This window comes from Ostrea edulis, chromosome 8, assembly GCF_947568905.1.
Source record: "Ostrea edulis chromosome 8, xbOstEdul1.1, whole genome shotgun sequence".
In the NCBI taxonomy this organism is placed as follows: Eukaryota; Metazoa; Mollusca; class Bivalvia; order Ostreida; family Ostreidae; genus Ostrea; species Ostrea edulis.
In genome coordinates this window covers 16,257,201-16,273,802 of record NC_079171.1, presented here as the reverse complement: position 1 = coordinate 16,273,802, position 16,602 = coordinate 16,257,201, and the positions used below count along the sequence as shown (strand labels likewise).

At 35.9% G+C, this 16,602-nt stretch overlaps 1 protein-coding gene across 1 annotated transcript; it reads right to left on the bottom strand.

Annotated features, from left to right (window-relative positions):
- Positions 1-7,918: 7,918 nt before the first annotated feature.
- LOC125661495 (uncharacterized) lies at positions 7,919-16,082 on the bottom strand. The gene is made up of 4 exons (XM_056147029.1): positions 15,706-16,082; positions 15,543-15,604; positions 14,924-15,058; positions 7,919-13,438 (listed from the first exon to the last, which is right to left on the bottom strand). The coding sequence occupies exons 1-4, from the start codon at positions 15,783-15,785 to the stop codon at positions 12,684-12,686; spliced, it is 1,032 nt and encodes a 343-aa protein (XP_056003004.1). The 5' UTR covers positions 15,786-16,082; the 3' UTR covers positions 7,919-12,683.
- Between the last annotated feature and the right edge of the window lie 520 nt (positions 16,083-16,602).

The following is a 16,602-nucleotide window of genomic DNA, read 5'->3' as shown; positions in this document are numbered from 1 at the left end:
TCTATTTCTGCACACTTTCTTGCAATGGCCAATTTTTTTGCATTTGTAGCATTGTTCATCTTTAAAGTAACAGTCCTTAGGGTGATGACGCGTACTATGACACCGAAAGCATTTCAGCCCCTTCGACTTTTCTTGTGTCACACCACGTCCTTGACCTTTCGGATGAGATGTGCCCTGCTTAGGTCCTCCGGATCCCTTACGTTTCACATTAATCTTGTTAACGCCTAGGCCTACATGCTTAGCTTGCAATTCGGTGGCATCACGTGACGCTGTCTCCATAGCTTGTGATATCTGTACCGCTATTTCCAACGTGAGATCTTTCTCCGCTAATAATTTGTTTTGTATGGCCTCACTGCGAAGTCCACAGACTAGGCGATCACGAATCGACTCACTCAAGTTTTGTTTAAAGTCACAATGTTCTGATAATTTGCGCAATTGTGCGAGGTAATCACGGATACTCTCTCCCTCACGTTGATCCCTCTTGTAAAATCTGAATCTCTCAGATATAACTACGGGTTTAGGGTTCAAGTGGTCACTGAGTGTTTTAATGAGTTCAGCATACTCACATTCACTTGGCTTTTTAGGCGCAGTCAAGCCTCTCAAGAGCTGATAGGTTGGGCCTCCCACCAAACTCAATAGCGCGGGAACTTTCTTCTCGACTTTCACCTCGTTGCACAGAAAATACTGTTCCAGTCTTTCACTATATGAATCCCACGTTTCCACATGGCTATCATATACCTCGATTCGTCCGATAACTGATTTGGCCATCCTCGTCTCCAATATGTTATGTCTGCTCGGTAGAACAGGGTTGACTCGGTCAACAACAGCAGAAATCAAACAACGTGGTATCTGCCATTTTAGGAACTACTTTATTATTGTATATTCATGCGCATGTCAATACTAATATAAGAACCACGCATTATTCCGGAATTACATATTCAAATTATAGTTCATAACATTAAATTGTTGACAACCATAGGCCCTATGCCAAGCTATTGTCACGCATGCATTTCGGAAAGAAAGAAAAAGACAACACACACACAAATCGATAAAAATATTCAAATTTGAAGTGGTAATCACATTATTTTATTTTGGTAAAGCAATCTTATTACTATTTTTGAATTGTGATCTGCACGTCTCTAGGAAGTACGAAGTGGGAGCACGGCGTTATAGCCCACTGACGCACTCAAGATGCTACGAGTTCAATAAGGAAATAATTTTATAATTCAATTTTAAGATAGGAAATACAATATTCTATTATTAGTATAATTAAAAGTTCAATTATTTTGTATCTTTAATTTTTTGTTGTTGTTGTAAATCTACCAGTTGGTAGAAGTTACATTGTATCGTCGATATATGTTGTTACAAGGTGAAGGTCAGTTGATCCGGGTGTGTATTGAATTTGAAGAGCAAAACAGAGTGTATGCTATAGGCCTACCAGTGCTTATAGCTTCGATATATCCATTTTCTCGCAGTTTATCAGGGTCTCTGTCCAAGCGGTGTTTGAAAAGGTGACTGGGTGTGTTTTTTAATGTAAAGTTCTTGCTCCAACAAAAAAATTATCCACGTCTTTTTTCTCGTACCTTCCTTCGAAAAATTGAAAAATACTCAGTCTAAATCTTTTCTACCGACAACTAGTACACCCGAGCTTGGCACAAAACGTCTTAATGCATTATTATTTACAAACCGTTGACATGATAATTGTTTTTTTTGTCGATTAAATCTAATCTGTTTATGAAATGGCTAATAGATGTTTTCAAACCCGAAGGCGCATATGACGTCACACATAATGACGCGTAAACTAGCGAAAGAAAATATGCATATCGCAAGATTTGAATTTCATCGCTTTCAAACTCGAAAACTACGCAAAATATTTCATTTAAAACACATTTAAAGTAGTTTTAGGCATAAAAAGAGTTAATTTTGCTGAAAAAATGAAAAAGTTTAGAAACATGCGTTGTGTCCTTTAACCTTACAAGAGAGTATGATGCATGTAGAATAGACGCTACCCCAATAACGTGAGACGTTGGGTAAAATATTGTAGCTGGAGAGTGACCGGACAGAAGTGTCGTAGATTATAGCTGGAGAGTGACCGGACAGAAGTGTCGTAGATTATAGCTGGAGAGTGACCGGACAGAAGTGTCGTAGATTATAGCTGGAGAGTGACCGGACAGAAGTGTCGTAGATTTTAGCTGGAGAGTGACCGGACAGAAGTGTCCTGTACTACAGCTGGAAAACGTGCTTGAATCCTACATTGATTTTTTTTCACAATGCCTTCGCGGCTTTATAGACTACGAGGGAAATAAAAGGAAGGTAACCTTGAGGACATAGAGAACAAAGCCCCGGTATTTTCCGGGTTTCAGCAAATACCTGATGTCTTGTTATGTTTTAGTTATACCTTAGTTAAGGTAGAGCGCTGTCGTTTTCAGCGATTCACAATCCTTTCTCTGATTTCGTATACTCCAGTTTACGAAATATTTTCCTTTAATGATTTGTAAACTTGAAATAATTGATATTCTAGTAAACGTGCTATAATTATGAATAAAATAATTATATTTTGTCGTCACATCGGTAAATTTGATGACTAACAGTGGATCTGGTTTTTAACAGAGATTCCCCAAGACATGGCTGTTACGGCAGGCGTACACCGCGCACTATCACACCAGGTCTGCAGGGGGACAGCATGGAATGAATAGCGTTAGTCTTTAAATTGAATTGTGAATTCAGAGATTCTAATACTTATTTAAGTTTACTTATGAGAAAGCTGAGTCTTTCGGACATTACCCTAGGAATGGAGACACCGTTAAATAACCTTCACTGCTACGACCCTGAACACTAATCATAGGTCTAAATTTGTGTGGTACTTGACCTTAAACTGCGAATATGAATGAAGACAAACAAACGTACAGAACGAAAACCTCACAAGTAATACTGAACAGTTCGATGGTTCGTAATGGCTGGGATAGCTTTTCTACTTACCTCGATGATTCTATCCACATTTTCTAGTAGATGGTCTCATTTTGATAAAACATTGAAGTAATGCATGTTATAATTAAAAACATTCATACAACACAAAATACAGTGCAGCTATTTTCAGAAGAGCAAGTTGCAAGAGACACCCTCTGAGTAAGAATCTCTTTAACAATACACCAAATATGACTCGGTCTTACTTTGCCGTTTACTTTGCCGTGAACTTTCATAAACAGCGACATATTCTCACATTGAGATAATCAATCCAGATGTACACTGTAAATATATAAAACTTTGAATTTGAAAATGATTTTTGGTCGAAAACAATATATCAGAAAAATTAGTACATTAGTACACATATCAATACTAACTATTGTTACAAGAAATATTTTAGCAAAATCAAACTTCGAAATAAATATAGACACATTGCCAATAGGTTTTGGTCTACTCTGTAGAGTCTACCGAAAATAGTCTATATCTCACTCCACTGTCCATAGACCAAGGTTCGTACTGCACGAAAGGGATCTTCTGTAGATAATAACATCCATAACAAGAGTAGAATGCTGACGGTTGCATGTTCATGTTGACGCTACCACATGGGTCTGAAAACTGGGTACACCAATTATTTACAATGTAGATTATTTTTTCCAATTACACACACAATCTATCAGTTTGTATGTATTTTATGCAGGCATCTAGCAGACACGACTATCACAAGATTGTATGATAAAAAGGAGTAATTTTATTTCATGTTTAAAGCAATGCAAGCTGACGGTAAATACATTGAAAATCAAATAGAGTACCAGATTTGCTATTGAATATATATATATAATTTCATTGATTCAGAATGGATCTAAAGCAATAAGCTCGTCAAATCAGCACAGAATGTCGATTCGTGAATTATTGTCTTCCTGACGGTAATTCCTGTTGGTAATCTCCGATGTGCATTATCTCGGATAATAATGCAGAAGAGAGGCACTGCGCAAGTGTAAGATTTATAGACGATTTAGTATGCTAATTGTATAGAAATTTCATTTGATTGATACATTTGCGTAGTTGTTAATTTCTTACACCTATAACACTTGAAGTCATTCATGAAACGATGTAATATTTTGAAACAAACGAAATGTGTACTTCCTCACGTCAGTTTCCGTTTTCCTATGACTTCGGTCTCAGCAAACCGATTATATTCGGTAATCATCGTTCCCATGTCCGAGTATACGACGATTGCGTCCGAGGCTGTGGCGGTTTGTAAGAAGCGCTCGTTGTGGGTATGTTGTCAAGAAATATTCCCTTGTTTATGTTGCTGAATTTTTCATTACTGGTTCACGATATTTTTCATTTTTGATGTTAAACATTAGAAACATAACTCATTTAATGTTGACAGCCAAAATTTGACCTTCTGAATGCAAGAATGAAAGCAATATTTTAGCCTTAAATAGGTGTTATGTAAACAAAGACTCAAGTCTTTTTATGTAAACAAATAAATAAGTGAAATACTGATTTTGTAATATAATGCATCTTAATTTTCCCAAGTCACAAATTATAACTTTTAAATGACACATTTCACCTCATAAATGCTTGAAATTTGAAAGATATAATAATACTTTGATCGATATCCATTTCTTTTGAAAATTATGTAAACAATAGCATACCGCAATCTTTGTTTACAAAACAAATAATAAACTCTTTAAAATGAGCTTCTGTGATGATGTTTAACCTTAATTTTCATGTGAAATCTTTCAAACACATTAGACAGTAGATTTTGATCAGTAAAAGTGAAAAAAAAAATTGGGTAAAGCTTTAAAGCTTTGCTTTAAGGATTATAGCAGTTATACCGATAAGTTTTAAATGATGCATACTTGGAGAGAAGAAAAATACTGTCAGTTAGTTTTAACAAAATAAATAAAATAAATTTACCATTTGAATAGCCAGAGATTTATGAAATCTTAAAGAGATCGACGAGAATTTTTCAGCAAACAGTACACGTTATGAATCTAAATAACCCAACAATAAACCGTAATTGAATTGACCATTTCATTAAGTTATTTTCTACATACACACAAGTAATATACATGTACTTGGAGCTCGTCCAACACTTTGTGAAACCTTGTAAAATGACGAATACATGCAACAATGGAGACAAAACATTCACTATCGTTATATCAGTATTTTATCATTTGTCATAATCTCCCACAAGTATCTACTGCACGAGTACAGAAAACGTGAGAACCATTTAGATGCGTAATAGCTAATGTCTTATTTCAGGACAGACAGGCTGGTATTATACTATATCACCATGGTTGTTTGTAAAACCAAACGGTAGTGTGTGTGAAAATGAGATGCATTTTTCAACCATATCAATTTTAATGGGAATTTTTAAAAATATGTTAAACAGAAGTCAGTGTGCTACCTCTGTAATGATAGGATTACATTTCTCTTGTTTTCTCCTTTGTAGATAGAGATCATTTTATTAAACTGAAATGCTTCAGGAAAGTGTTTTTTCAATGTCTGGTTGAAAAGAGTGCTACGAGATTGTTACCATCATATGTGGTGTGTTCATTTGTACGAAGACTTGGATCAACCGTCTCCTTCTAGTAATGTGTTGTCGTATTTCCCTAGTCGATATCAGATCGTGTATGGGAGAAGACTGGGTATCATATTTTGATTCACTATCTAGATGACTTAAATTTACACATTCGTGGATATATTGTTTGGATCATTAAATCTTTTTGAAGCGTGTTTCTCCTCAGCAAGATCAGACTATTTTTTGCACATGTTGCAGACATAGATAGATGCATACTTATTTAAGGTGTACCAACCGTGTGATGTATGTGCTTAGGCAGTGTGGACGTCGGCTCTGCAATTTTTTGTCACGCTGTGTTGTATATCTAGATTAGCTACATTTTCAATTTCGTCAAATACGAATATGTGCTAACGTTTTGCTGCTAATCAATGGAGTATTTGCTAGTTTATAGTTAAAACTGACATGGATTCATAAGATTTTCTAGAATTTTCAGTGTCTCTTATCCGCCATATTAGCTGGATATTTCATTTTACATGGATTACATAAAAGTACAGTTCGGGAATGAGTTCTGCTTAGCTTCACTTTGCATCGGTGTTACGTGTTAGGATAGACTGGACAGGTTTACATTTCCGATAGTAAGGTATAGGGAATAAAAAAAGCAACAAATCACGATTCAAAACAGCAAAAAACTCTTGTCGCCATGGACTTGGTACGTCTTGTAGATTCTCATATGTCTGCCTTAACGCAACCATTCCATAGAACGCTGTCATCTGATCACCTACATGTATGTTGTTCCATTTTGTCGTGACATCTCGATTGATAGTAACTTTTTAAAAGTCTTGCCGGCAAGGAAATTCGATTTTTTAAGGGTGTAAAATCAAGATATATAATGTTATCACCCTCATAAAGATTGTTGAAAAGTTAACTGAAGAAAAACCGAGATCAATCCTGTGAAATGTGTCTCACCTTTTAGTCATCTACAGTGAAGCTGGGAGTCTATCGTCACTCCTCTTCAGAGATACTTTAATTTAGTCTAAAATATGCTATCTATGTATAGACATAATGTTTGTAACTAAATAAGATTTCAATTTTTACTCGACTTCCTTTAATGCAGGTATGAAATGAATTTGATTTATTTTGTCAGTATTTTAATACTTGTTTAGGATCAATGTAAAAATCTGGAATCTCCTGCATTGTGGCTTCATTATTGAATGCAAAAGTAATTTAAAAAAAGTTAAGAAATTTAAAGTATCTTGTAAATCATCACCACAACTAATAGACGATGCACGTACTACATTACTAAAGGTGGATTAATCAACCCCTGGCCGTATCTATTTCTGTATCCACGGTATTAAAATTCCGCGGATTGACGATTTGTTTCGCCCAAGGCTACACAATTCCATACATTTGCACGCAGGCATGTAAACCGACACTTTAAGTTTAGTATAAAAAAAAAACCAACACAACAAAACACCGGCATTCCCCGACGCTTGAATCAGGTGAAGTGATAAACACAATCCACAGAATTTGAAACTTTAACTGAATTTAATCGCCTGAGCAGTATAATAGCTGTTTAATTTCTGTACAGAATAAATAACATCTCCTTATATTTTGTGTTGAAAACGACATGGAAGTTAGTTTATTTAAAGGTATATAATGCATAAAGTAAATTGTGTTATTGTACATTGTATACCAAAGAAATGTCTATGCAAGTGTGCGAGAAGCTTGGGGTTATCAATCACTGTTTCATACGTATCATACGCGAATTCAAACGATTTCGTAACAATTTTGGATATATAGTTTGACTTGTCATTAACACGACAATATAATTCACCGTCACAGGTCAATAAAATAAAATAAAACAAACTTGGAGTACACTTGTACACATTTCCATGGATTTCCTTTAACCATGGATTGTACAACTCGAAACAAAGCTACGTCTATCTTAAAATTAACATCTTCTATTATGTCAAATGATCAAACTTCCGCCAGAGGTCGTTTGCACACAAACCGGAGACACAGAGAACTATGTAGTATGGTAGTATGTCAAATGATATATTGCAAAAATAAACAGAAGCTAGGAAGCTGAACAGTTTCGTACATGTATATACAAACGTAGAAAGTCCGGTAACTATTTAGTTTCGTATAACCGGCTCTGCTTACACCTTCCGTTCGCATGTCGCTGTAGAGGCAATACTTATAAGTTGTCATGCACCAAAACAAGCAATATTGTGTGATAACTGTGTCATACCAACGAAATACATAATAAAATACATCTTCTATTTATCGGTATCACTGACCTTCGAGCAACGCTTGTTGGTAATAATCATTAAATTCATGCAAACTAGCTTCCCCAGCATGAGCAAATCTAAAGAGATTCCGAAAAACAAACATCGAAGCTTTAAAAACGAGTAAAGCATGTTACTTTATCAAGACATAGTTTTATTTCCATATGTGAGTTGCTAAAGTCGGCATTTCATGTAAGGACATACAAAATTAGATCAGCACTGGTTTTTTCCCTTTTCGGTCATACTATCAATTAAGAAAGAAATTAAATTATCCAACACTTTGTAAAATATGTTGTATCATATGACTAATAACAAGGAAACAAATATTGTAACAATTAAGGCGAGTAGTGGACGAAAACTTCCGTTCAGCATTTCAACTTTATCAAAAATGGAAACAGTGTACTGCATTTAGAAACGTACATTGAAAGGAACCTTTTCGTGACTGTATCTGAATGATTCTAAATAACTCCACTAGGAATTATTTTCTATCCCTGCTTTATTTATTTCATGACATGATTTGGTAGATGTCATGATGAAGTCACGTGAGGTCGTGTAACTGGAAGGTCGTGAGTTCAATTCCCCTCGTGTCATGGCTTCGTCAAACCTACGACGTAAACAAAGTACTTAGTGATTGTTCCGTCACCAAATTCTTGGTATTTTGAAAAGGTGAAGCTAACGAACAGTGATCAATCTCATAACTCCTATAAGGAATACAAATTAAGACTTGCGCAAACACGAACCCCTGGATATACTCGAGGTGAGAACATGTGAGAATCACATGTCTTTTAGATTGACATTAAAACAGAGTCTCATGTCTCGGCAGGCGTTGGTACATTAAAAACACCCACAGTTACGACCCTGAGCGCTAAGCATAGGTCTAACTTTGTGGTACTTCACCTACAGCTTGTGACGTTTCAATATAAGCGAAAAATTCTAGAAAAGACGTAAACCAAACAAACAACATACTAAATCAGGATACAAAACAAATGAGACAGAAGCTTGCATTCTTAAAATACAGAAAAATTATAACAAAAACAAACTGATAAACAAAGGCACAAGTACTAATTGTGATATTTAGCTTAAACTATATACAATGTAGTTACAATTTCATATATGTATAAGCATAAAAAAGAAACGAGAAAACGAATACATTTTGTTATTGTTGGTGCGGAGAGCAATGCTATGTTAAATTATTTACATAATTTTGTCATTGATAATCATATGCTATTCCATTGCATTTAATGTCTGGATTAAAGCACTGTGCTACGCTAGCGTGCTTTTAGCTTAACACAAAATTTATATTCATTTAAATTGAAAAAAAGCAGAGATGAGCAAGCTCACATACCCCACGCTCCAACATTGATTGACAATGCCTCACATGATGAATGGTAATGCTATGCATTACTGCAAGAACAGGACAGACGGCTAGAAATCTTGAGTTCAAAAGGAGCACAACTCTAAGAAAAATTATTGAATCAGAATACCTGGGAATATGCACATCTACACAATGTGTTCTTATTAACTACAAAGTTTCACAAAATTCTGTTGAGCGGATTCAGACGAGTTGCGCTAACAAGAACAGGACAGACGGGCTCGAAATTCTAAGTTCAAAAGGGGCATACCTCCCAGAAAAATTATTGAATAAGAATTTCCTGGAAATATGCACATCCATCTACACAGTTAGTCCTTATTACACTGTAACTACAAAGTTTCACGAAATTCTGCTGAGCGGTCTCAGAGGAGTTGCGCTGAAAAGAAAGGGACTGACGGACGGGTAAAAAACATTATACCCTCCGCAACTTTGTTGAGTGGGGTATACAAATAACCAAGATTACCGCAAACGGCACATAATACGCCCGACAAAACGCTTACATAGTTTTTTTTTCTTGAGCCATAATTTGTAGAACTTTGCTTCAGGTAGTATCAGCCATCATCAGGCCGTGTCATATACTCTTTGCATAATATGAATTTTCCCTAAAAGAAGGACTAAGTTCAACGACCCGTAATTTTCTTCAAAATTAAAGAAAATCAAAATCCTTGCAACATGCACATCTTCTATATCAATTCAAATATTCTTTAAGATAAGAAGGTCCTCACTTGAAAACTGTAAGAGGAAAACAAAATAAGTTCAATAGCCTGTAATTTTCTCATAAAATTCAAGAAAATCAAAATCCTTGCCACATGCACATCTTCCTTACCCTTTAAAATAAGATCCTTACTTGAAAACTATGGAAAGAAAAACAGAAAAATCATGTACTCTCTATGTAATAAAACTGACTAAGTTCAATAGCCTGTAAGTTTCTTCAAAATTGAAGGAAATCAAAATCCTTGCCACATAAAACCTATATAAACAGTGTGTGAAAAAAGGTTTTCACTTGAAAACTGTGGGAGGAGGTCACTGAACAAATCATGTACTATCTTTGCAATATTGTCTCAAAACGGATTAAGTTCAACAACCTGTAATTTTCTCAAAAATTGAAGAAAATAAAAATCCTTGCCACATGTCCATACACTTTGTAAAACAAGATGGTCCTCACCTGAAAATTGTAGGAGGAGTTAGCCGGACAAATTAAGTACCCTCCATATAGCAATAACTTTCAAATAAAGGGGTAAAACTCCTACAAGAGAGGTCAATATTGCAACAAAATCTAGAGTGATCCACAAAGAAGATACATAGTAATTTTCAGCTTGGTATGTGACAGAGATATGAAATTAGAAACGGAAAACCCCTAACGGACGGACGGATGGACGGACGTACAGACATCGCTGTACCATAATTCTAAAGCCTGGCGTATAAAACAAACTGAATCACACAAATACAAATAAGAAATGTTTGATTAATTGTTTGCATGATGGGGTATACAATAAATCAATCAACCATCCAAAAACCCTCACCCACCAACCCCAAACAGTTAAAAAAAATTATGTACAAATTACCCCACGTTTCCATTAAAAACGGAGGTCGCGTTACACGGTAACTGTTCACATGATCACGAATCTTCACTGCCACGGTCGATGTGCACAGGTTTGTTTTACGTCCCTTTGAGAAATTTTTACTCGTATGGAGTAGTCACCGGCTCTAGGTTAAGTACTACGTCAGACCCATGTTTAGCGCTCAGAGCCGACGAAGTGCGAATTCTTTAACGTGCCAACGCCAGACGCAATGCGGGAACTCCATTTTTAAGGTCATATCTAAATGACCCGTGACTCTCACTTCTAAATACCTATGTTTAGCAAAGGAGCAATCATGTAGTTTTATGTATGACGCGGCCATGAAAAAATCAAGTATCGAACTCACTACCTCCGGTTACAAAACGAATTACAACTGAGCTACTGCGATTGTTGAGTTGCACAAGTAAAAGTTTGTGGCACTCCATCAAAAGCTGGTGACACTCCGTATGAGTGAAAATGTCTAGTATACCGGTCCCCAAAATATGGCGCTAAAATAAGTGCCATCGATGGTGGTTTGATATATATGTACGATAGTGTGAGCGATCGGTAAAATGTTAAAACGGTAAAAAAAACCGCAAAATTTTAAAGCCCAAATTTGAATTCCTTGTGTCAAATGAAGTTTTTAAAAAAAGCTGTTTTTAAACACATTTTTTTGAAATTCCAAATAAAAACAGAATGCAAAAAAGACGTGCAGTTTAAAGCTGTATGGTCCGAATTACAATATTTTTTTTCCATCTCGTAAAAATGCTATTAAATCATCGCACGTATGTAGTTATAAGGCTGTATGACATATCCTACATTATTTCATCTGTTTTAACCCAAATTATTTGATTTTAAATCGATGTTTACAAATAACCGAGTCACCCTGCCATTTCAAGTGACAGTCACGTGACCAGTTCAAACTTTCAGATCATCGTTGGTCTTATCTGTGTATTTTGTTTCAACAGTACCGTGCCATAAGTTTAATAGAAATAAAAATATCAAATACCTCTTAGTAATTCGTTGTTTTACGCTCTTTCAGCCTTAAAACTAGACAGTTGCTTATGAGTTAATACATCATGTTGGGATTCCCCTGACGCGCGTGGGTCTATTGATAGACGTCTATTATGGGATGATTTATACATGTACCCGCTATATTTACGTTCTAAACAATATTCTCACTGTTTTCTTTTACATACAGATGTTTTCAAGCATGTAATTAAAGAAAAGTTAATAACTTTATAAAGTAATTAATCTGCTTTAAAGTAATTATGTACAAAAATAATACATGAACATCGGGTCATACAGCTTTAAGTTGTAAAATAGATAGAGTTCGTTGTTTAGGAAATTAGCACGTGTGTGTTATTTACGTTACTACTGATGTTGATGTAAGCACACTGAAACTAATCTGGGATTCAGAAAGGATATTGATCATCCCCCATTCTACAAGAAATGTTTTAGCATGTACGGTATTGAAAAAAACCCCTTAATATCCCCCCCCCCCCCGTTTTTATCGACATTTTGGCCAACGGACACTTTGAAATGGGACTGCCCCTAACTACCCTGCTTTTATCAATACATTTTTTTTTTAAAAATCTGTATAGTTAACTCATTAAATTAGCCTGACTTGTCGAAGGTGCCACCCCAAGCCACCGCTTAATTATGCTCAAACGCCGCAAGGCTTTGTATCAATTTTATTACACGAAGTATTAGCGTGTTTTACGTCTCAGCATCCGAGGGGAAATGCAAATTGTGGTGTGTTCACAGTCCGCTTAGCAACGGAGGAATAACTGCCTTTGCACAGTCGCGGATTATAGGGAACCGGCATACTAGAATCTTCCCGTGAAAAATTCTCGAAGGGACGTATAACAACAAATAAAATAACTTTCTCCATTGCGGACATTTATCTCTTCCGAGTTCTTCATAAACTCTGTTTGGCAATATATTTGAAATAGCATACAAGAATTTTATATTTTCACTAATGGTGATTGAGTACGCTGGTAATTATTTTGACCACCATCAGATACGACGTGAAGGTATGGATCGTCGCTTTCACGACTTTCGGCGCACGCTTTTATTTCCAGATATTTATTATGTTCTCCAGACATCGGACGGTCTGGAGTACAAGTGGGTGTCAGATGAGATGTCGTTACCGGGGTATGCACCGCTCCATTCCATTGAATATGATTTGTAATCTCGTGAGTGGTGGGTCCTTCCCCTCTGACAGATTGTGTTCGAAGTCCCAGTGTATACAGCTTTTGTTCATCATCGTAGTTCATCCGTACTTCTGCAAGTCCATTGAAGATAGGGGTGCCAGATGGAGACAATTGCTCCATGTCTTCCAAATAAAGGTAAGGATCGGAATCTTCCGATAGTATTTTTGATGACTTGGATTTTAAAGGTATGCCACATTTCGCTCCCCTTTTGACCAGGTATACAACAATCAAAACAAAAAGAAGCAATAGTGTCGACGCCATGCCTATCTGTAGAGGAACTTGTAACCTTCTGCCCGTTTGGCTTTGTGGATTAGTTGATAATCTGTTGATGATTAATCTCAATTTTTCCTCCATAGATGAAGGATAGTTAGATTCAGTGGCTTCAGCTGCCTGACTTCTGGCAGTGGATGGCGAGACTGTAGAGCGAGATGTAATGTGGTTTTTGTGAGTGAACCCGCGTGATGTAGTGTTTCGTTTAGCGGATTCCGAGTGCTTGAACGTGTTCTCTACAAGATAAATGTGTAAACATTGACTCACAGAAGGATAAAATATAAAGAATGAAACGAAATTCTTATTTACTTTGTATGTACTTTAATGTAGCGAGAATATTCACCTAATGTGTATCAAAACATATTCAGTTGTATACGGAGGTAGTTTCCTATATACGACTGTAGGTAATAACATTCCATGACTTGGTAGTTCAATATTGATACCTAATTAAGCTTGCTTTCGAATGATATGGAAAATTATTCAGAGCATTAGAATATTTATTATATACCCATCAATGTTTTTTGATATTGTTGATTTCACAGAGTCTGATCCGATTTTTCGGATCACCACACTGTGGTTAAACTGGTTCCCCGCTTATTGGTGCTACACACGAGAGAAGCAAGGTCAAGGTACCAGTTTACACTGTGGTTTCCTGATTCAGTATCCTCTGAAACTGATGATGTCACAATGTATGAACGCAACTTTCTTGTGGAAAACATCGATCGCGTCACAAACAATTTAAAACTGCATACACAAAATATGATTTCTCTGTATGCATTTCTGCGTCTTTAATAATATGGATTTATTTTCATTTATTATATTTTAAATATGATTTTAAAAATACAGAAGGGGGCAGATGATGAATTTATGATTACTACAGTAAGTTGATCCGAATAGCTGGATCACGTCTCGTTGACTGGCGCGGATCATCAGATCAAACACGCTTCGCATCTCGTTTGATCTGATAATTCGCGCCAGTGAACAAGACGTGATTCGACTCTTACTGAAGTTAAAATTGGTAAAGAGTTTGCTTCGTAACATGGAGGCCGTGAGTTCAAGCCTCGCTTGTGCCATAGCCGCGTCAAACCTAATACGTGAACATAGGTAGTGATTGCTCCCTCACCAAACGCTCAGCATTTAGAAGTGAGAAGCACAGGTCTTTCGGATATGACCTTAAAAACGAAGGTCCCGTGTCGTGGCAGGCGTTGGCACGTTAAAGACCCCTCGCTGATACGGTTCTGAGCGCTAATCATAGGTCATAAGTTGTGGTAATTCACTCACAGCTTGTGAAAATTCCTCGACCGGACGTAAAACAATCAAATAAACAAACCATCAAAATGTAAGCAAAATATCTACATATTATATTGCCTTAAACCCAGGCATTGAGGATGTTTATCTGACCAACACGTACGGTGACTTTGTGCCTCGGTCCTCATTTAACTTTTTATGAGGCATTATCTATATTGAATACCGTGCAAGACAAATTACAAATATTTGTTTCCCTTACAACATACATATTAAGGAATGACATTGTATTTCTATCATTTGTTGTCGTCTGAAGTTCGCACTTTTAAAATAGTCAAGATCTTTATAAGATTTTTGAATCGATGCACTCCATGCACTGTTCAATAAGATTTTATTCACTGTTCAATAAAAAATTGTCTAACCTTAGCAGTATAAAAAATAAACGTCGTTCAGAAATGTTTGTATGAAATAAGTACCAAATTTGTTGACACATCCGACCTCATGATGACATGTATGTCTCTCGCAATTGCATTTCCTGCTGCATCTTTCACCATAGGTGGGGTAGGGACAAACTTTAGAACAATTTAGTCCTAAGTAGCCCGAAGAACATTCTTTGAAAATAAATAAAAAGATGGCGATATATATGTATATACATAAAAGAATTGCACAGCTGTGCTCATTCCTTACCATCCACAGCTGATTCCAAGTTTACTGAGTGAATATCAGCTAATATGCCAGACCGTGGTAAATGTATGTACGTGGGAAAACGGACCGAGCTTGTGAGGTCCACTTACGTGTATAAACCTTAAGGCGGGCATTTCCCGATATCAGGTCAACTTTTTTTTTACGCATTCTATAATTCTGTATGTGGTAATATTTCATGAAGCGCACATCCATACATTTTCAGTAGCAGACAAAATGTTAATGTCTTGCCATATTACTTGTAAACTGATGTAAAGTGTGTATGCAAGTAGTCCTCTGGCTTTTACAATGCTGATTTTTATGACTCAATAAAAGCTTTTAGCCGGATCCATTATATAAAATTTATTTTATTTGAAATGAGAAATTGACAAAGAAAGAAAAATCAACACTCACTGATACAGGTTTTGTATTGTTCGCTCCATTTGTATCCATAACAGCAAATGACACCATCTTTTCTGAAATATGTAAGGGTGTTGTATGTAGTTATCGTGCTCAAAGATTAAAATAATATTTATTGACTGACACTGTATCTCCAATGGGATACATTTATACTTACCCTTCACAAGTCGATTCTGCAATGGTTATTTCGTCATAGATCACAAAGCTTAGATATATTGTAATAAGACACTTCATCATCACAATGACTGTATTTGAAATTGAATCAAAAGCTGGTGAATTACAGTTGATATGGTATGAATTAAGTCTTTCTGATAATGAGATTACCTTTATCTTCTTATGAAAATTCCGTCCGTGTTTTAAAATGAAAGTAAGTTCGATTTATTATATCCGTGTATAAATTAATCCGATTTCCCTCCCTTTGAATTGATATTTTTGGAAACTGTCCATTATTTTATGACATTTACAACAATAAGTATAAGTTTGTACGAGACACATTTCCTGTAGTTATCATATAGGCGCGCCTGATTTGTCTACACCGTTGTGCACCAGGTGTAGTCGGTTTACACCTAATAATCAAGTGCATAATTGGTGTAGTGTAGTATACTCAATATGGACGTTCAGCAGCTGAGGAAATCCTCATCGGAGAGTTAATGATTTTTAATGCAAGTACAAAATAAATAATTACTACAATTAGATTTTTTAAAGTACAAAAATGTATTTTGATGAGCATTTATTAATACCTACAGACATAGAAAAATAACCGATCGTACTCCAAAATATTTGTTGATTTTTTGGCACCGAACTTGTTTTTTGATGATTGTACGGAAACATCAATCGTTTTCATTTATTCTTTTAAATAAGCATGTATCTTAAACTCTTGTAAATGGCTACATACAATACATTGGAATTGGAATTGTTCTCTTATATACTTTATAACTAAGAAAATACGAAGAAAAACATTTGCAAAATTTCCGTCTCACCATTTGTCAGCCATATTGATTGTTTGGTGCATTTACCAACACATGCCCTGTACAGGGGGTAGAAGGTGTACACC